At 39.4% G+C, this 22,859-nt stretch overlaps 1 protein-coding gene across 1 annotated transcript in view; it reads left to right on the forward strand.

Moving 5' to 3' along the window:
- LOC118838637 (60S ribosomal protein L15-like) overlaps positions 1-22,328 on the forward strand; it is a 101,416-nt gene extending 79,088 nt beyond the window's left edge. Inside the window, exon 3 of the mRNA XM_036745985.1 lies at positions 21,627-22,328. Coding sequence (XP_036601880.1) covers positions 21,627-22,308 — 682 coding nt within the window. The 3' untranslated portion in view covers positions 22,309-22,328. The remainder of the gene's footprint in view (positions 1-21,626) is intronic.
- Positions 22,329-22,859: the final 531 nt, after the last annotated feature.

Below are 22,859 nucleotides of genomic sequence, written 5' to 3' on the forward strand. Positions count from 1 at the left end.
CCAGAAGGTCACTTCTGAAGCCTCACTCCTTTGCATTTCAGGGCTTCATTCTGGACTGGGTATAAAAATTGGCCTAGATTCCTACTCCTGGATTCACTTAACCTTTTAAAACTCCCACAGTCATGGACAGTCCACTCTTTCTAGCTAAAAATGGAAAGTAACAAACAAAAAGGTCAAGAATTGAGGCTTGTTACTTGAGAGCCATGTCTTCAAAGCACAGAATACCATAGGGACCTTCTCTTATTTGCATTGTCTTTCACCAGATGCTTTGTGAGAGAGAGGGAAACTGAGCTCCTCAGACACAAATGAAATAAAAAGATGGTGGAAGCTGATGAAAACCTTTTTTGTATCAATCAACAGTTCTGGATATGCTATCAGTTGAAAAAGACTCATCTAGTCCATCAGCCAGAACTCTCAGCCCATGCTCCACAGCTTTTGCAATATACTTCCCTTACATATTATGACAATTCAGCCTAAAGCAAGCTCCCTATTGCCTTCCTATGAAGAGGCTGCATCAGTTCTCCACTTTCCATTTGCAGTTCTTGGTTTCAACTTTGTGAGCATAATGTCCCTTTCAAGCTACATCACCATACTGCTAAGTCAGCCTTAGATATTCAACACCTTCCAATCTCCTTCAGCCTCTTTCCTCCTCTGATTGAAGGGCTAGAGGGTAGAAAACTAAAGTCCACCCAAAACTTTCCTTTATAGAGGGCAGAACCTGGAATTTGCAGCTCACTCCCTTTCCATCTGAAGCTTTACTTAGTTTCAAATCCATCGAAGAAGATGCTGACTGGGCCAGGAACTCTGTTCCCTTTTCTAGCTTTTGTATATTTGAGCCCCGCCTCCCCTTAGGTTGTTGGCTCCTTGAGGGAAGGAACTGTCTTTCTTTTTGTTTGTTTCCCCAGCACTTTGCACAGTGTCTGGCACATAGGAGGTGCTTGATAAATGTTTATTGAATTGAAGTTAAGTGAGCTGATGGATTCTGCACTTGTACCAGAACCCCATTACATATGGGATGATCTGTATGTGAAGTACCTATGGTAGAACAGAGAGGAAAATTGCACTAGATGAGAAGGCATAGTGCTTTTGATATGTACCAGTGGAAAAATAGTCCATAGATACATCAAAACCTTTTTAAACTACTTTTCTGTAATGTCATATAACACAGCTGCAGTAGATATTTAGGTTACCTTGAGATCAGGCTTATAGAACAAAGGAGAACAGTAGAGGGAATAATTATCTTGTATATCTGGGAAATGTGGATAGTTAACATGGATCTCATTAGTTAAATTGAAAAGTGTATTTAACGACTTCAAGACCTTTATGTTGGATTAGGTCAGGGGTGGGAAACCTGCAGCCTTGAGGCCCCACATGGCCCTCTAGGTCTTTGAGTATGGTCTTTGGACTGAGCCCAAGTTTTACAGAACAAATCCTTTTATTAAGGAGATTTGTTCTGTGAGGTTTGAATATAGTCAAAGGGCTGCACGTGAGGATCTAGAGGGCCACATGCGGCTTCAAGGTCACAGGTTCCCCACCCTTGTGTTAGATAATATGCAAAAATGGAAGCCTGGGTCACTGAGTTCAGTTCAGTTCAATATTTGTTAAGATCTGCCATGTTTTATGCATCACTGGGGATACAAAACTAATAAAGGGCATCTTTGCAGTCAAAAGGTAGGAACAATACAAATGGAAATGAAATAAATGAAAGAGGAAGTGAGACAGGCAGGAAAGATTGGGCAGTGATGTGGCAGAGAGAGCACAAGATCAGGAAATGGAAGACCTGAGTTTGAATCCTAGCTATTACTATCTGTATGAGCATAGGCAAGTCACTTAACAACTCTTACGGACAAAGAAACCCACAGTCACCCAGCTAGTAAGTATCTAAGGAAGAATTTGAACTTCAGGTCTGCCCACCTCCAAATCCAGCGCTCTATTCATTGAGCCACTTAGCTGTCTCACAACTCTTAACCCATCATATAGAAAGGTTGCTATCATGAAAAGAGTCCTGAAAACAAGAAACGAAAGAATCAGAGCATTTTCATTATCTTACGTCATGGATAAGGTAACACCCAGTCAGAGTGTCCTGGGTTCAAATCCTTTCTCTCAGTATGTGACCTTGCTCAAGTCTTTTAACCTTTGAGTGTTCAGGCAACCAAGATTATAACTTGCAGAACAGTTGTTTGATCTGTATTGGTAGGTAGAGTTGCCCCCAGGGAGATCCTACATGGAAAAAAAATCACTGGTCTAGATCAACTTCCGTTCGACCCACCCCCACCTCCTCCAACCAAGTAAAACTCAACCAGTTTGGCTAATAGACTTTTTTTTTTTTGGCCTAAAGCATCTTTAATATGCAACATTTCACTGTGCATATTGGAATCAGGAGACCCACATTCTAATGCTAATTCATAGTATTGGGCTCTGAAAGTGGACTTCTAATGGCTCTTTCCAAGGCTCTCATTATACATATGGAGAAACTGACCCAAAGAGAGTAAGTAAGTAACCTGTCCATGATCAGACAGACAGGATGGAGACAAGGGCTTTGTACCTAGGTTCTCAGTCTCAAAAGTCACTGTTCTTGTCACTAATTTTCTAAAACAATACTGGTATTTCACCCTCTAAGCCTCAGTTTTCTCATTTTTAAGATAAGGGTCTCTGAGGCCCCTTCTAGTGCTAGAACTACCTGCGAGCCTAGATATGGTGGGATTAATACCAATGAGTTTCAGTATCTAGTCATGCCAGGACATTTTATGAATGGCAGTTGTCTTCTTATTCTCCCCCCACAATCCCATGCTTTGTGTAGTTCTATGAACTGAAAATTTCCAGACTAGATAGCTGTAAGAAAAAAATATTTTTCTGGAGGTGAGGTCAGGGGAAGAAAAGAGGACAGAAGCCCTAAATTAGTACCACTGAAACAAAAAAACAGACAAACAAAACCAAATACCCCCTCTTTTTCTTTGCGTGTGTGTGTGTGTGTGTGTGTGTGTGTGTGTGTATTTGTTTTAAGGATCTCTTTGGCCATAGTAAATGTAATTTGGTTAGGGGAAAAAAGTAGCTTAGAATGAGTTTCACCCAGTTCAGGAAGCCACAAGCTCTGGTGTTTATCAAGGTGTGAATTTGGAAATTTCCACTCATGGTCTTTCTGAGGCCACCAGATGGGGCTGTTTCTCAGCTTTGTGACAACGTGCTTGGACAGGAGGCTATCACAGATGCACCGCATGTTTATCAGACTGCTGTTAAATCTTTTGAAATCTGTAAAGACATTGCACATCTACTTTTATTTATTTAATTTGTACTTAGAGATGACAAATTGAGTAATTGCCCAAGTGGGGGGAGGGCACCAGAATTAAAAAATGGAAAGTTACCTGTCTTTTATCTCCCATAATTGTGTTTTAAAATGCAATTCCTCTCCTAATACCTTCTGGCCTCTTGGATTTTTATTTTAGTCAATGTAGGACCAAAGGGCATACTAAACTCCTCTCCTCTCCTCTCCCCTCCCCTCCACTCTCGTCTCCTCTCCTCATAATGTGGAGGGCTCAGTTGTACCAAAGAAGAGGTGATAAAATCCAGTCTCTGCAGCTCAAGACAGAGATAGCAGCTGGCAGGGGCTTGCTTCCTGTCAGCCATCAGGGGCAGATGTGTCTCTCCAGCATGGAGGTGGCTGAGAAGGATTAAAAATGCCCCTTGCTTTGCTTGCAGACACATAAGGTAGGCAGGTACGCTTGTTGAAAAAATGCTGGGCTGGGTCCTCACCATCCACGAGGTGGCTGTGTGACTGAGGGCAGTCACCTTACCTCTCTGATTCTCACTTTCTTCATGAGTAAAATTAAGGAATCACTTTCAGTGCTCTTATTCAATGAATCTATTAACTATCTCTTCTTATAGTTAAAATGGAGCTTTTGCAGGACTTAACACAAAGCATGTACTATAATGTCACTGTGCTAGCTGAGAGATTTCAGATTCAGAGTCCCTTTTGCAGAGAGTTCATTGCCCCCTCACCCTTTCCCTTATCCTCCACCTTCCACCCCATTTCCTACTATTCAATCCTTTGTCCTTTTGTTCCAACCATCAGAATAACATATCCTTGGGAAGAGAGACAAAGATTTAGATAGTAGGCCTGAACTATACTATGAACTTAAAACATGAATGCAAGTGGAGTTAGATGCTGCTGTCATGGACTTCTTAATGAAGGAAGTGACTAAACTTTGATTCACATCTATGTCTCAGACCTGTCTCTGCTCTCATGTCTTAGAAGCTTCATGTTCCCCCCTTGGTACCCAGAATAGCACTGGCAACCTGCCTGAGTGATATTCCATCCTCCTACCTTCTTCTTTCCCAGAAAACTTATCTATTCTGTGTTTCATTCTCCCCAGGGTCTTGCACTCTGTTTTCCACATTACAGATATGTGAAAAACTAGACAATGCTACTGGCTTAATTCAATATTATTGGACTTGTATAAAGCTTTATGTTTTTCAAATCAGTTTCATGTTCAAAATCTCATCCTATTCTCAGACAGGCAGGGTCCTTGCCAGGTGGGTTGGGCAAATATTTACAGGTGAGGAAAGTGAGACCAGAGAGGAGAAAACTCATCCAAGGTTATACCACTAGCAAGTACAAGAGGTGAGACCAGAATGCAGGTCTCCTCATTCCCAGTACAGGGTTTTTTATACTGTGCCATACTATTATCTACATAGCAAAGACTTCCAAAGATACTATTCTTGGACTTGAAGGAATGATTGTCTAATGGTAAGAATTCTAGGCACTGGAGTTGGTTGGGTCTGGGGTGGAGGAGAGGAAATAACTCTAAGTTCAATTCTGTTAGTTCCTTATGCAGTACTTCTACAGACCCAAAAGTTAAGGAAAAGTGAAGTTGCAGTAACATTTCCCAATCTGTAGTATAATCTAAAGCAGGACTTCTTAAACTTTTTTCACTTGAGATCCCTTCAGCGCTTCTTAAACTGTGACTTTTGACCCTATGTGGGGTGGAAGTACTATTCTCAACGCTTGGAAAGCGAAGCTCATTCAGTAGGGGAGCATGTTGAAAGATCAATGGTCAGGGATTCGTAAAATCTGGGTTCTAATCCAGATTCATGTACCAGTTAGTTATGTGATCTTGGGTAGGTCTCAACCTCACTAGGCCTCAGTTTCTTCCACTGTAAAATGAGGACTGTGTGATTGCCATTTTCTCAGCTTCTCTATTTAAGTGTCCTCTCAGTGAGGACCCTGGGGATATGTGGGTTAAGTTGAAAATTGCCTCAATTGACCTGGGCTAGGGGTGATGAAAAAAAGATAATACCTGGCTTTTTTGAGCAAGTATGTTTTGAAACGGTTAGTTTATCCCCTCTGTACATCCAACAAACCAATGCTTTATTATTGTTATTTCCCTGATGAAGGAGACGAATGTTATATTAATCAAAAGACTTTGGGCCTAAAAAGGAGGTGGCACTTTCTCTCAACAAATATTTCTCATTTTAGGCCCAGAAGGACTAGGATGTTTCTTGGAAGGAGACAGGTGGCTAAGCCTCTAGACAGAGGATTAGGCTTTTCTTGTTCTTTTTTACTCATTATGCACCTACCTTGGACTACCTTGGTCTTTTAAATACTAGGTTTGGTTCAAGACTCAGATCTCCCCAAAGGAGATTAACGAGTTCCCTTCAAGACCTGTACAGGTACTACTTGAACCACAAAAGAAGCACATAAAACCCAAAAGGCTCATGAATACTTAAAACATAAAACAGTAACTCCTCACTGAAGATTCTCAGGAGCTCATCATCTGATACAAGAACACACATTATCACCTCTATTATGCTCTCATAGAAGGTAAACTCTTGGACGGGTGGGGAGGGTGGGACTTATAGAGTTGTGGAACAGATTTCACTTTTACCCAATCTTCATGCCCAAGTAGCAACTCAAGGTCCACACGTTCTGACCATCCAGGGATTCACGACTTATGTTGCTCAGAGTGGTCATCTTTTTTTCCAAGGAGGGAATAGCTGTTGGAAGCATCTCCCACTGCAAAGTTAGCATTTGGACCTTTCAGTGACTCCAGCTCTCTTGAGTTTATAAGGGAGCTACCAAAGCTAGAACCATCCTTCTCAGTATTTCTGTTCTATCACTTGCATTCAGGGAAAGAAATGCAATGTAGAAGTGGTGCCCTGGCGCTTGACTACCATCAAGACCACCTACACAAATGCCTTCCCTGTCATAGCCTCCATAGCCAGGACTGGGGAGTGGGAAGAGAAGAGCAATGCCATTTTCTCCTCAGCTAGATGCCCACAGGAAAACCTATGAAATTCCAGCATACTTGAAAGAGGGGAAGAGAAGAACAAAAGCAGTAATTTCTTCCTTTTAGGCCATCTGAGTGGGTGGTTCTTCCTGCTTAGCCACCAAACACAGCCCTCATGATAGGATTAATACATGGGGAACTAACCTAGGGCCCATGCCCTTTTACAATGGTATATAGAGCACATTTGTTATAGAAAATAGCCTGAGCATGAACCTGCTCAGGTTCAATACCACGGGATATGCCCCATCCAGCAGGGCAGGGAGAGCTGCTTTGATTATCCTATTAAACTAATTCAATCCTCACTCCATTTAGCTTGGTTAGTCAGTAGCCCTTGGTACAACGAAGAGATAGAATATTTTTTGATCATAGATCTAAATCTGTAAAGGACCTTAAAGCCTCTGAATCCAACCCTGCACCCCCACCCACCCCCATCCCAAATCCCAACCCTCTTATTTCACACAAAGGATGAAATGCTGAGATTGAATTAAGGAAGACCTGAGTTCAAATACTGTCTCAGATATGTACTAACCTTATAACCAAGTGCAAGTCACTTAGCCTCTCTACTCATTATTTGTTTTATCTGTAAAATGATGGATTGGATTTAATGGCCTCTAATGTCCCTTATAGCTCCAATTATGCAATCTTATGAAAATAAAGCCTGGTAAGTTTAAATCATTTGCCCAGGGTCATCCAGATGGCAAGCATCAGAGACAGGATTTGAACCCAGGTTTTCTGATTTCAGAGTCAGTACTCTTTTCCACTACCCACCTAGAGAAACCCATGCAACTCCCAGGTCCTGGGATCAGTTCTCTAGGTGACCCTGGCACTTTCTAAATCCAGAGTACAGCTACAAGACAGGTAGTATATGTCCAAGAAGGGATTTGAATTCAAGTCAGATGATTTTGGAACCAGTACATTTTCCATTCACCATGTTACCTCAAGTCTTACCTGGGAGACAATAACTTACCTGGAGTCTGCAGAAGAACTCATGACTGAGCATGATGTTCAATGAATTCATGAAAGGAGTTTTATTATTTTATTGGTTACTTAAAATACATTTTAATATTTACAAGTATTGTTTGAGACTGTTTCAATATTAATTTTCTGGATTTATATCTGAGCACTTACATCACACAATTTCCTACCTTCTTAAACAGAAGAAATTAAATATAATATAACATCTCCCAGCATAATTTAGGCTTTATCTTTATAAATAGCCATTACCGTACTTGGCTGCAATATAGAGTTGCCCTCAGAAACAATTGAGATGTATAAGACTTTTCATTCTTACACTGTATGGCCCCATCATTTTGGGGGTAGGTGGGTTGTTTTTATTGTTTCTTGGATTATGATGCTATTTTAATTTTATTTTTATATTTATTTTTATTTTTCTGATTTTCTTTGTTGTGTCTGCTGGTACTTCTCAGTACCAGCTATATGTCTGCCTCTTGCATTGCCTCTATGTGTGCTCCACTCTCTTCCTCTTTTGGATTATAGGGTTGAAGATTTAGAGCAAAAAGAGACTTTAGAAGTCACCCTGTCCAGCCTTATTTTGTAGATATAGAAACTGAGATCTATCATGGCTAATTGACTTGTCCAACATCACAGAGGTGGCAAGTGACCAGGGATTAAACAATTAAACAGGTCCTCTGACTTGAAAACTAACAGATTTTTCATCACACCTACTATATTGTGTTTTATACACACACACATATATGCACGCGCGCGCGCACACACACACACACAACACCATCACCATACTATTTTTTTATTTCATTGAAGACTGAAAAAAACATAACCTTCCCTCCAACTAAGTTTGTTTTAAATGAAGAGTCAGTAGATAATGAGGGATGGTCCAAGTCCCTCTCCAACAGAAACAAATGAGCAAAATCAAAGAAAAACATGTGGGCTTCAGCTTATGAACCTTTTGATAACAATTTTAGCCACTAAGAGACCTTGTTCATTGCCTACAGGGCTCTTAGCTATATTCTGCGTGACTATAGTTACTGGAAAGCTAGCATCTGGATAAAGTGAGAACTATTTTATTTCTATATTTGTATTGGTTAAGAAGGCAAATTACAAATAATTTTCCCTCGGAATTTTGTTTATGGGTACATTCATTTGCTCCCTGGGCACCCTGAAAAAACAGAAGCATGTTTCATTTTTAAGAATATGAATTCATCATTAGGGGTCCCTGAAAGCTCCAAGACAAATTTGAGATGAATATGGCGGTAGAAAAGGAGCCATCATAGAAGGGTAAAATGTTTCTGAAGAGAGATATGTATGAGTACTATAAGTATACAGAGCATTCTCTGACAGTATGCCTTTTTTTAAGGGCATGAAAAGACAACCCCATCTCTGGAAACATTTAATTCTAAAGTAAAAATCAGATGCATAACCAAGCAGTCTAAGCCAAAAGATAGTCTTCAAACTACAGAGTCATTTCTATAAGTTATTTGGCCACATCCCAGACCTCTTAAGGCAATAGATGATAAGAAGCAGCAGGAGATGAATTGGTGGGAAACAGAAAGGTGGAGGCTAGCTAGGGATGTTCTCGCCACACACCTGTCACACACCTGATGGCTGAAATGGTTGTTAAAAAGAGGACCAGACTGGGCAACTGGAATAGCTGATTTCTTTCTAGTCCTAGTTTGGCCACTACTGTGTTGGTAAGCAAAATAGGCTCTTAGCACTTAGTTCAACCAAGTACCCTTGAAGAGTTTGGCCTTTGTTTCCTTGATTGGATTTGGGTGTCCTTGGTTCCTCCTTGTGTCAGGGGAGGGCCTGGTTTACACATGAGTTTGAGTGACATGTCTGGGACAGCAGAGGCTTTTAGACCACTGGGTTTAGGTCACCTCTTTGTGATGATTCTGGGTCACGTGGGTGAGTAGCTGTGACGATTCTAGGTCACGTGGGTGAGTCGTATGTGTGACTCACCCCTGACCCTTAAGAAGATGTAAAACCAGGGGTTGGCTTTCTCTTCTTTGGAGTTCTTACCCACAGCAGCAGTGGCGTGCGTGACTCTGGGCCAGCCCTTCATTATGAGCTCCCGGGCTGAACCTAGATGTTGGTAACTATGAATCTGTATTTGGTCTGTCCGTCAATGTTTGTAATTTGTTTGGGGCTCTCACTCGAGGTGGTGCTGATGCGGAGACTTCGGGCAGCTGTAGCTAAGAGCCCTCCAGCTTGTAACCCAGATGCTGAGACTTTGTTAAACTCTGGTAACTATGTATTGGGATTTGAATCAGACAAGGTCTGTCTGTTGATGTTTCTAATTTGTTTGTATTTTGCTCTGAAGTTCAGGGTGCTGGCTTTTTCCTCTGAACTAAGGGAGTGATATTTGTATGCTGAATTAAAGTAAGCTTGTCAAGCCCTTAACATTGCTTTCCTTACTAAAGCAGATCAAAAGAACCTGTGCTTTTTACCCAGTGAACTTTTCCTTGGTAAACCTCAGATTCTTCATCTGTGATCTAAAGCAGATTAAATGATCTCCAAGTTCACTATCAGCAGTAACATTCTGGGATTACATGGTTAAGGAAAACAATAGTTTTCTGCTCATCAGAATTCATACCTTTGTTTCCTGATGTAAATCTGCATTCATTCAAAGTTCATTTGTTGAGTACCTCCTTTGTGTATAGCAATGTATATCTGATCTTCAGTTGAGTTGGCTTTGTGTTTCATGGAAAACTCTTGGAAAAGGACCTCCTAACATTTGTGTGTGTGTCAGACAACCCTTGTCTGGTAAACCCTGTCAAGCTATCTGGTGAAGCCTATGGAGCCCTTCTTGGAATAAGTTTTCATTGAAAAAATAATTGAAAGAAATGCTAAATGTCAGTTAGAAGTTCATAAAAATAAGAATGCATTTTTTTCTCCCATCCAAGTTTATGGATTTCTTGAAATTTATCATGTACCTCTGGTTAAGAACTTCTGCATTGGAGGACATAGGCAAAGCTGGTATTACGTATTGGTTCTGCTCAGAGATGCATAGATTAATGAAAACTTATTTTAAATATTTAACTATATGCCAAGGACTGTGCTAAATACTGGTGATACAAATAGAAAAAAAGTGAGATGACCCTCGATGTTAGGGTGATCTCACTCTAGTTATGGGATACAAGACATGTAACAATATTTAGATTCAGGGATAAATCCAGGGGGTGTTAAGGTGCTCCAACAAGTCAAATAATAGTACTTGGAGGGTCTAAAGGGAATTATTGTAGGGCAGATGGTAAACCATGATAATCTTATATCTCACCAGAAGGATTATCATTAGTAACACTCAGCTCATCCTGGTCATGTTGTTCTTTCCTCCTGGCTGCTTTAGATGGGATCAGGGTTAGGGACCAGGTAAAAGTGAGGCAAGGGGGAAAGTTTTCCCTACCAGGAGCTTCTCTCCTTGGCCACGCAGTGGGTCTGAACAGCTAGGGGTGAGGAGAGAGTGAAAGGAAGTCAAAGTATTAATTTCATTTTTATGCCCTATTCTTTTTAGTTATATTGGCTAAAGACTTATCAATATCGTTAGTCTTAAAAGATGTAGCTTTTAGTTTTACATATTGGTTCTATAGGTTCTTGTATCTCAATTTTATCTATTTACACTGTAATTTTCAATATTTCCTTTTTGTGTGTGTGACCATATTCAGTTTATTTGATGGCTTTCTAACTTTCTAAATTGCACATTCATTGATTTAAAATGTGATCTTCAGTTCATCAATTCTCTCTTTTTCTACTTAGTTGATGTATAGTTTTAGGCATATCATTTTTCCTACAAAATTTCCTTTAGCTTCATCCCAGAAATAGGGTATGTTTTGTTGCTTTCCCATAATACTGTTAGTTACATAGTTATTAGTTGTTTCTATAATTTGTTCTTTATGCCATTCTGTTTAGGATTTCATTATTAAATCTTCATCTAGCTTTATATCTTTTTCTTGAGTTCCCTAAATTGATTACCATTTTTATTTTCTTATGGTTTGTAAAGGATACATTTAATACTTATGCTATTTTACATTTATTTATAATTTATCTATGTTCTAATAAATGATCCATTTTAAAAGGTGTTCTGGAATGCTGAAAAATTTAAAATTTTTTTAGTAATTCTATTCAGAAGGTGCCACAAATCTTTTAGCTCTAAATTATCCTCTAATTTGCTCAGTTTTACATTTCCCCCTTTGTTTATATTTCTGTTCAATTTTTGTCCAACTCTGAGAGAGGAACACTAAAGTATATTAGTATAATTATGTTAGAATTTGTCTTTTTTTTGCAATTGTTTTTTTCTTTGTGAACTTAGAAGCTATGGCATTCAGTGCATATATGTTTAAAATGGATGCACTTCCTTCTTACCTCCTCTTCATAAGTACCTTTAAAATATCTTCCTTTAACATTCAGCTTAGGCACTATTTTTGCAAAAATTGTATTGTGATTCCTCCTAAACTGCTATTACCCTTCCTTACAAATTACCTTGTATGTAACTACTTTTCTATATATTTCTATTATTAACTTTGTATTTATAATACATATATATTATACATATTTGTTATCTCTTCCATTATCATGGATGCTTGTTGTGAATAGAGATTGCTTTAATCTTTGTACTTGGTATCCCTAGCACCTAGCACAGTGCCTGGTATGTAGTACATCCTTAATAAATACTTGTTTAACTGATTGCTACTGGTTCTTTTTTTTTAATAGTTCCTTAAATCTAATGTCATTGCCTTATTTATTTTCAAAATACCATCTTAAAAGTGGTGTTAAAACCTGTCAAAGCAGAAGGAAAATTATAATCATGCCTTTATAAATGTTTTTAAAAGGTCTTTTATTAAATTAAAAACCAAATAAGTGTTTTAATCAAATTATTAATTCTTTTAACACATTTTAATGTGTTAAGTGTAATGAATACATTTTAGAAAATACTTAAATTTTAAAAGCAAAAAAAATTAATGTTAGTGTATTTTATTATGTGGCACTCTCCCCCAACCATAACTCCTTTACTATTTTCCTAACTTGAATTTTTGGACTGGATACCCTAGTCGATAATTACTCCAGGTTCAAAGTACTTTGTGCCACAAAACTCCTAAAACTATACTTCACAAGCTCCTTTGTAAACTTCAGATGTTTGGATGACTTCCCAAATTCAAATAAGGGTTTTCTGCAGTGTCCACAGATGAACTGATGGCAGCTTCTGAATCAGGAATCAAGGAAAGGCTGGATAGAAATTCACAATTCTACAGAGAGTCCAGTAAAAAAGCTACACCTTAACTAAGGGAAACATTCTGGGGACTCCAGCAAAGGGATGTAAGGAACCCTTAACTTAAACCTACTTAGTGGTAGTAGTGTATCACAGTCTTGTGCATAAGGAGATGGAAACTTATTAAGTCTGGCTGACTGACATCAACTGACATTTACTTACTGGTGGGGATTCATGAGCTTTAGAATTAGAAAAACACTCCAATTCTCAGTGTTACCTATAGAACCCTGAGGAGAAATGTAGTAGAAATGCTCTAGGGACCCAACTTATTAGGGTGGACACATGGGAGTTGGGATAGTAGCTCCAGAGTATGCACTTCATTTATTAAGCACCTACTGAGTGAAAGGTACTACTGTGAGTAAATCTCAGTTGAATTAACCAATTGGGACTATTGCATGGAGCATGCTCAGTTATCATTCTTGGCTGGATCATGTGGGACTTTTGGATTCCTACTGCAGCTTCTTCATTCCCACTCCCACTCTTCTCACCCCCATTCCCCCAGCCATGGAGTCTACAGCCAGAGTACATTATTTGCCCATTGGAGAGTTAAAGCCAAAAGGCCATGTTGGAAATTATCTCTACTTTTAATTGGATTAGCTGAGCACATATCCTGTTGTCACTGTCACAGGTCAGAGAAGGACAGAGGATGGAGCCACTCTGGGTTTTCTATAACATACATACATATACATACATACATATGTACACACACACTCACACATTCACAACAGTCTTTGAACTCAAGGAGTTTACATCCTGCTGGTGGTGGAGGGTGGGGGAAATATTTTACCTGAACAAGTGAAAATACAAAATATATGCAAATTGAATCAAAAGTAATTGGAAGGGGGTGGATGGTAAGGAAAGAGTGCTACCAGCAAGGGTGATCAGGAAAGGATAAATGTACAAAGCGGTACCTGGGGGGAACCCTGAAGGGAGCTACAGAATCCAAGAGGAAGGGGGATGGAAGGAGATCATTCTAGGTATGAAGGACAGCCTATGAAAAGGGGTGGAGTTGGGAGATGAAATACTGTGCAGGGAGAAAATCACAGAGGTCAATTTGACTGGAATATAGAGTGTATGAGGGCTATGAATATGTAATCATTCCAGAAAGAGAGAGTGGAGCCAGATTGTGAAGGACTAAATGACAAACAGAGGAATTTTTATTTTATCCTAGAAGCAAGAGGGAGCCATTAAAGTTTCTTGAGCAGGGTGTGATATAGACAGAGCTGCGCTTTAGGAGTGTCAGTTTGGCAGCTGTGTGGAGTGGAGACTGCTCTGAATTCCTATTACATTTAATGTCTTGCAGTTCTAATTTAGCACTTGATTATATGTTTTTTCTTTTTCTCTCTGTCTCAAATGTAGTTTTTATTCCCCAAAGAAAAATGACTATCATAAATACCGAAATTAATACAAAGGATATGTTGAAGCAAGATTCTAATCTGCATCCAGAGAGAGAACTGATAAATAGAAGTATGTATAAAATGGTTTTACATACATACATATCTACATATACATATATGTTTCTATTGACAGATAGGTATTCGTATCTAATGGTAGTCATGGGGGGAAGAAAAAAAGGAAAAAAAGAGAAAGTTACATGATAACTTTATTATATATTTAAAAGGAATAGCAAGTTACATATAATGGATCGGCAGTTTCATGTCCAATCGTCTTTTTTTTCCTATTCTATTATGTTATGGAAATGCTTGTTTAAAGTTCAAAGTAAAATAAAATTTTAAAAAATAAGTGATTGAAGATAGGGACTTGATCTTACATTTTGTCCTTGAAGACCCTAGCATAGGGCTAGGCATATAGTAGTATTATATGTGCCTGCATGGTAGATGGGCATCTCCCAGGCTCAGCTTGGTATGGGAAAAGGCAAACTAGAACTGGAGTCAGGAGAAACCCCAGTTCAGAATTCAAGCTCTGATTCTTGATAGTTGGATAACCTTTGGTAAATCACTTTATAACACACACAACCTTCTCTTCCTCTGAGCCTCAATTTCCTTATCTGTAAAATGGGAATAATGATACTTTTGTTACCCACCTAATAGGACTTTTGTGAAGATAGCACTTAGTAAAGGCTAAAGCTCTATAATGTGAATTGTTAGTATAATTATCTAATGTCTGTTTGTAACTGTTAAGATCCTGGATAGTCATTTAACATTTATTTATTCTCAATTAGGTCAGTTAACAAGCATTTATTCATTAAGCACGGACTGTGCCAGGCCTTGTTCTCAGCCCTGAGGAATATAAATGCATGCAAAAAGAAAGACAGGCCCTGTTCTCAAGGAGCTTCCACTGGAATGGGGAAGACAACATATAAAAGGAAACCGAGAAGGGGCAAGAGGAGAAAAGGTATCCTCAGCAGGGCCACAGTGAAGAGGTTTGGAAGAACAAAGGCTCATGGGAGATGAAGAGAAAGTTGGCCAGGTTGCCCTCCTTAAATTGAGGTAATCCCCCACTAAACGCCAAGCACTGTGATAAACACTGGAGAGAAGTCTTCTGGAACTATTAAGTGACATAATAATACTTAATATCCCCAATCAACATAGCATACTCTGAAAAAGTATTGAATCTGAAATCAATAGGCTTGGGGATTCAAATCCCAGGCCTGATACTACTGCTATGACTTTGGGAAAATGTCACCCTCTCTGAGGCTCCATGTTCTTACACTATTCAATGTCTATAAAAGGCAGGAAGGTGCACTAGAACCCTGGATTCCCTTCTAGCTCTAAAAACCTCAGTTGGAGAGATAAATGCTTCTGTGATACTACTCTCCCTGCGTTGGGTCTCTCACCAAGCTTTAAGCAGGTGGCTCTGCATTGCAATATTGCATGGCAGCTGTGAGCTGGGTCTGTGTTTATTAGGATCAGATGGGATTGAGAGATGTGGTGGCTCTGATCTGTAGCAGCTTATGAAACTGCTGCAAGAGTAGCAGAGGTTAGCAAACTCAGGTCCCTGCCTCTTAATAACAATGACTTGTTTATATACTCCTTAGGAGGAGAGAGCATGCCTGATTTCATCTTTGTATCCCCTACCACCTACCACAATGCCTTGCACAGACTTGCAGGGGTGGGAAAACTGCAGCCTTGAGGCCACATTGAGCCTTCTAGGTCCTTGGGTGTGGCATTTTGACTGAGCCCAAGTTTTACAAAACACATCCTTTCATTAAGGGGATTTGTTCCTGAAGTTTGGATTCAGTCAAAGGGCTACACTTGAGGACCTAGAGGGCCACATGTGGCCTTGAGGCTGCAGGTTACCCACCCCTGACCAGAGGCTTCATGGAACTATATAAATACTGCGCAGCAAATTGGATAGCCCTGGAACCCTAGGTCATAGTCAGCTGTGCTCTGGCAAATGAGTTCTAGGAAACCCCTTCATCCAGGTGATAAACATGAACAGGAACATATAAGGACAGCAAATAAACAGGTTTTTATATAAAATTTAAGTGAAAGGCTAGAATCACCAAATCACAGAGCATTACAGTTAGAAGGAATTGAAGCTATAGCCTATTCCAACCCCCGTCATCTTACAATCAGCCCAACCTCCTCAGTTTCTCACAGTGCAAAAACCGAGACCCAATGAGACTAAGCAACCTATCTGAAGTCACTAAAATTGAGCTAATGGAATAACCAAAACCAGAACCTAGTCTGTCTGCCTGACACCAAGTTCATTGCTTTTTTCACTACATATCATTACAGAGGCAGGCAGATGGCACAGTGGGTAGGACATTGGACCTTACGTCAGGAAGATCTGAGTTCAAATACAGACTCAGCCTCTTACTTTCCTACCTAAGTGACCCTGGGCAAGTCACTTAAACCTTTCTCTGTCTCAGTTTCCTCAACTGTAAAATGGGTATTAGAATAGCACCTACCTCATTAGGATCAAAAGAAATAATATTTGTGAAGTACTTGACACATACTAGGCACACGATAAATGTTCCCTCCCCCCTTGTTGATGTCTCAGGCTGCTGATCCTTTTGCACTATTAGAATGTCAGCCACACTATTGTGAGGTCCTATAGAAACATTCCTGGACCAGGAGTCAGAAGATCTGCGTTCTAGTCTCATATGTGCCACTAAACTTACTGTGTAACCTTGGGCAAGTCAAGGAACCTCACTCTGTATCTTGCTTCCCCCTCTATTCAATCTATAAAATTCCTCTTACCAACCTCCTAGTCTTGGTGCGAGAATCAAGTGAATGATATATACATAATTGTGTTCTCTGCTCCTTGACACATTTGGGCTAAGATCAAGCATAAATGATAATTGTATATGAGAGCACTTTGTAGTAGAAAGCCCCAAAGCAAATAATAAACATTAACTGAGAAGAGCGATGTTGATGCATCAGTGGGGAGAGGCATTGGAGAGTGATAGTGTTAGTTAAATGGGGAAAGCTTGTAAATGAAAATGAGGTGCAACAAAAAAGAAAACAACACAAACTTGAATGCCTCCAAATCACACTCAAAAGACCCAAAGGTTAAGGATTTATTCATTTTAAGGACATTGTCTGCAATAGGAGAACAGAGACTTGTAAAACAGTGGCCAATATGTAGGTAAATTAAACATCTGGAGCAGACTAAATTGAATCCCCTTCAGAAGCAGCCCAATACCCGATAGAAGCAATACTATTGGTTAGAACAGAATGTGCTGTATAACCATGGTAAATAGGGGATACATCAACCCATTAATTTTAAGAGTTTCAATCTCACTTTTATTTATATTTAAGCTTTTAATCCTAGAATAATTAGTCATTACTACTATTTAATGACTGGTTTGCTAATTGGGTATCCCTAGATGGAGCTGAAAGCAGTTAATATTCCAACAAACTGGTCATTAACTATGTTAATGATCAAATTCTCTGGGATTATTTCTCTTATAAGCCATAATTAACAGTTTATAATAGCTATTTTCATACTTTTTTCTTTTTAGTAAAAAAGAAAATATCCCTGTGGTCTATGGAAAATTAATAAATGCAGGCTTCTCTATTATTTCCTCAGACAGAAAAAAAATGCTTATGAGAGAAACTTTGCTTTCTTAGTCATTCAGCTTAGGAAGGGGACCATGGAGGCCATCTTGTCCAATCCCCTCATTCATCGTATGAGGAAACTGGATCCCAGGGGATAAAGGAACTTACCCAAGATCATATAGCTTGTAAAGGGCAGAGTAGGATTTGAATCCAGATGCTCTGACTGCAAATCTAGTGCATTTCCCCTTTGCCATGCTGTCCTTCTCATCCATTAGATAAGCTGTGCTAAAGGGAACTTGAATCAGTCAGGGATCTAGAATAGAATAACAAGTTAAAAGTTTCTACTGAATACAAAACCAATGATGAAGCAGTCCCTCCTTGCTCTCAGAAAGCTTACATTCAAGAGATCATATTGAAGGGGATCCACACATCTCCTAACAGTCAAGAAGAGATCCATCGGAGATCCCAAGCCTAAGTGTGACAAAAGTACTAGAAGGTTGGTGCTTTCAGGGGTTCAGCATCTGGGAGTTTAGTACCTCCTCCATAATGGGTTTATCTTCTGGGTTTGCCTCATCTCCTTCCAGTTTAGTATGCAGCTATTGAGCTAGTGTTAAGCATGATTTCAGTTCATTCTGGGATGTCCAAACCCCTGTTATTTAATGAGCCAGTTATCTGGAAAGATATAATCTCTCTTCCAACCCTGGTTCTCAAGTATTTGAAGTGACCATTCATAGACATTGATTCTACTGCCTCCAAATTAACAATACTCTGTCATCATAAGACACTTGAGAATAGGAAAGTCGAAGCAAACGGGGTTAAGTGACTTGCCCAGGGACATACAGCCAGATATGAACATGGGAAGATGCGTCTTCCTGACTGCAGGTCTGGCACTCTATTCATTGAACCACCTAGCTGCTCCAAGTCACCATCTACTGTGTCCAAAATCCCATTTCTTTACTACCTTGCACTATACTTACATCCCTATCCACCTCAGTGCTATCCCTTGATGTTACCTTGTCTGTTCTCCCATTTCACTGTGCCCTCTAGAAACCCCTTCTCTATTGTTAAACCCCCATCAATTCTAGATCTCTTTACTTTTCTCATCTTCTAGTGCTAATGGATGAACCGGATTCTTCATAGAAAAAATTTGCTCACTGTCTATCTACCCTTTTCAGCTCCTTCTTTCTTACCCTAATACACATTGGGCCAGGTTGCTCTTTGGCCTTTAAAAGTTCTTTAAGACAATCCTTTTACCACTGTTATACAGCAGCTTCTCCTTTGAAGATCACTATGTCTGTGTACATTACCTGATCCGTGTCTTGGTCACAGTCATCTACCATTCTTCGGATCATGTCTCCATTCTACGAGGAATTCAGTATATGAATTATAGTGTTTTATCTCAATCTCAGCCTCTGCCCTCATACTCAAGGACTTCAATACCTGGTAATATCCCTTCAAATGCCTTGACCTCCCAGGTTATCAACCCCTTTAACTTCCCCTGACCTACATCTCCACTTTACTTCAGCCATTCATGGGTATTTTAGATTTTGTCATCACTTATAACTTATGTACTATCTGCATGATCTTGAACTCTGAAATTTATCTCTCTGATCACAAGCTTCCATCTTTCCGTCTCTCCCTCTGCCTCATTCCTGAGGAAACACTTCTTTATCCCTACTTCTACTCCCTCTTCCCTACCTCATTTCCCAGGCAATCACCCCTGATCTGGCTTACTTTGTACCCTTCACATTCTTTCCTTCATAGATGACCAAGTTAATTTTATATTGCCCCCCCATTCTTGAATTTCTTGCTCCCTTGTCCCATAATTACTACTCCATCTACCTTCTTCTCTGATCTTAATCATGGAATGCTGAACATCCATGGAGAATATCAAACAGCTGCATCCTCTTAGTCTACCATGAATTTGTGTTATCTAACGTCAGTCAACTGGGCCTTCACTGTTGCATGGAAATGCATTTATTTTTCCTACCTTAACTCTTTATTAGTGTGTGGGAGTATACATAGATAAAGATATATAGATATGCATATGTGCATGTATCTGTATGTATGTATGCATATGCCATGGCACATATGTAGCATATACACACATATATGTATATTGTTGATTAAGCTCCTATGATATGCTAAGCCCTTTACAAATAATATCTCATTTGATCTTTACCATAATCTGAAATGTAGGTGCTATTATTATCTTCATTTTATAATTGAGGAAAACCAAGGCAGACAGAGGTTAAGTGGCTTGCCCAGGGCCATACTGCTACTACCTGTTAGAGATTAAATAAGAATTCAGTTCTTCCTTATTCTACACCCAGCATTCTATCTATTCCACCACCTCACTGCCTCTAGGGATAGTTGAGTGGAGCCTTGAAGGTTACTAGGGATTCTAAGAGGCAGAGGGGTAGGAAGACAGTATTGCAAGCAAGGGGGTTAGTCTATGCAGAAGCAGGTGCTATGAGATAGACTTCTGGGTAAGTGAAACACAAGAAGCCTGGTTTGACTGCAGTGTAGGAATGGGAGACTGACATACAATAAATAAGCCTGGAAAAACAGGCTAGAGATTCTATTGTGAAAGACTTTAAAGATGAGTGAGTTTGTGTTTTGTCCTATTGGCAACATGGAGCTGTTGGAGCTCCTGGGACAGATAAGTTTCATGGTCAGACCTATGCCTTGGTTAGGAGAGTTAAATTAGCAGCTGTGGGGAAAATGGCAATTCATGGATCCATGTCCTTCTAGAAGGAGGGGGTCTTCTTCCAATCATGGAGAGTTAACCATGGCTAGAAAATGGTCCAGCCTTTCCCTGAGATTCACACACTTCCCTGTGATTCATGTATTACCCAGAAGTCTCCAACTTCCCGAGAGTCCTTATAAAAATGCCAGCTCTCTTGAAGTAATTTTTAAACTTCACAGTGTTTCCTAACACATCAACAGACTCACTCCTAGGGTATGGCCCTCAAACCTTTGGTAGGACTTTCCTTCAGAAATGAGTCCATCATTCAATATTTGGCTTCCCAATGGTTCTTATTTTCTGTCTAGTTTAATAGATTCTGAGTCTTCTGACACCTAATTATCTGCCTTTTGAAAACCGCTTTTATTTACTGGGTAGTGGTATGGGGAAAGGTTCAACTATGGCATCCAATTAAGCAAATCTCTTGCTTTGGTCAGCTGAAGGAGAAGAGAGGAGAATTTTATTTTTCCTTCTATTACAACTTCTTTTCATCACTTTCTTGACAAGTGGCATCATTAAACCAATGATATGCTTTCTTCTGATAGTAAGACAAGCAAAGCTAGATTTCAGAAACCGTTACCTTTTAAGGAATTGAACTTAATTGGGTTTTTCTCTGTTTTCTATTCTCTTTCCTGTATTCATGTACTTGAGAGCTTTGTTTATATGTATTTTAGTATTCCAATATAAGTTAAGAATCTATTCAGCGCTGTTTGGGATTCATACCCGAAATGCTAGGAAAATGCAAGCTGCTTCTACCTATTGTTAACAATTCATTTTAAATTAGTGCATTCATTTAAATGAATTAATTAGGCCATTATTTATATATAATTGGCTTCACATTTTATTGGGATTAGACTAATAAAAGCGTTGGTCCAAACAGTTTCGGCATGCACATAACTTAGGGCAAGGGATGGCCCATTTTCTTTCCCTTGTGTTTTAGTTCTACAATTTCTTCAATTACCATAGCATAAAAGAAGTCAGCACAGTGTGACAATAGCTTAAAAAAACTAGAATATTAAGTTATAGTGAAAACTGGGTTCACCTCTAGACCCTTATATTCTATCATCTGCCTTGATCTATGGGACAGAATGGCTAGCTTTTCGGGGGAGAACAAAAACAGACAAAATGCAGAGGAGAGAAGAACCGTGGAGCAGAATCATAGATTAATGCATATATATATATGTGTGTATATATATATATATATATATATATATACACACACACACATATACATATACATATACATACATACACATAATATGTAGTCACAGTTTTGGCAAATGAACAAGGAGGTTTAGAATTTAACAATAGTATATACTATTGATCATAAACACATTTATGTTTTTAGATCATGTAATCTGATTTGTCTGAATGTTTATGTTTATCAGTTGCGTTAAAAATTTTATCGCTTTCCGGTCGGCGGCAGCCATCAGGCAGGCTAGGTGTGAGCCAAGATGGGGGGCCTACAAGTACATTCAGGAGCTGTGGAGGAAGAAGCAGTCGAATGTCATGCGGTTCCTGCTGCGCTTGCGCTGCTGGCAGTACCACCGGCTATCAGCGCTGCATCGCGTGCCCCCGCCCACCAGACCCGACAAAGCCCGCAGGCTGGGCTACAAGGCCAAGCAAGGTTATATCATCTACCGTATCCGGGTTCGCCGTGGTGGCCGAAAGCGTCCAGTTCCCAAGGGTGCAACCCGTGGTAAACCCGTGCATCATGGCGTCACTCAGCTGAAGTTTGCCAGGAGCCTTCAGTCTGTAGCAGAAGAACGTGCTGGCCACCACTGTGGGGCCCTGAAAGTCTTGAACTCATACTGGGTGGGTGAAAATTCAACCTCCAAATTCTTTGAGATTATTCTTATTGACCCATTCCATAAAGCTATCAGACGAAATCCCGACACTCAATGGATCACTAAGCCAGTGCACAAACACAGAGAGATGCGGGGGCTTACCTCAGCTGGCCGAAAGAGTCGGGGTCTTGGAAAGGGTCACAAATTCCACCATACTATTAGAGGTTCTCGTAGTGCTGCTTGGAGAAGGCGCAATACTCTCCAACTACATCGATACCGCTAATTGGTGCACATTAATTTGTAAACTTAAATGTTTAATAAATGACATTAATGACAAAAAGAAATTATCAATACAAATTAAAATAAAAAAACAGTAGGAGGAGAAAAATGTAAGCTTCCTTTAATGATCTCAAAATTCTCCTAGAAACCAACTCCCATTTTACACATATATACATACATATATGTAGTACATATATGTGTAACATGTATGTATATATAACATGTATAAACATAATGCATGTATGCATATACACAATATATGTATATATAAAATGAAGATATGAAATGGAGATACATAGTGAAGGCAAAGGAGACCACTGAAATAATTAAATTTTCATTTATTTGTGTCTTACTTTATTCTCTTGTTGTCACATTGTAAGTGTTAATAACCTGGCACACCTATTGGTTCAGCTGTGAGGCTCTCTAAAAGATCAGTTTTAAATGTAATATTTTGAAGGAAAAAAAAGAAGCACTTTATAGGGGCTGAGTATGTCATTTTCTACCATTTGTAAACCACCCTGCTTGCACTCTGAACATAACTTCTTATCCCCTTCC

Source organism: Trichosurus vulpecula, chromosome 1, assembly GCF_011100635.1.
Source record: "Trichosurus vulpecula isolate mTriVul1 chromosome 1, mTriVul1.pri, whole genome shotgun sequence".
Taxonomy (NCBI): Eukaryota; Metazoa; Chordata; class Mammalia; order Diprotodontia; family Phalangeridae; genus Trichosurus; species Trichosurus vulpecula.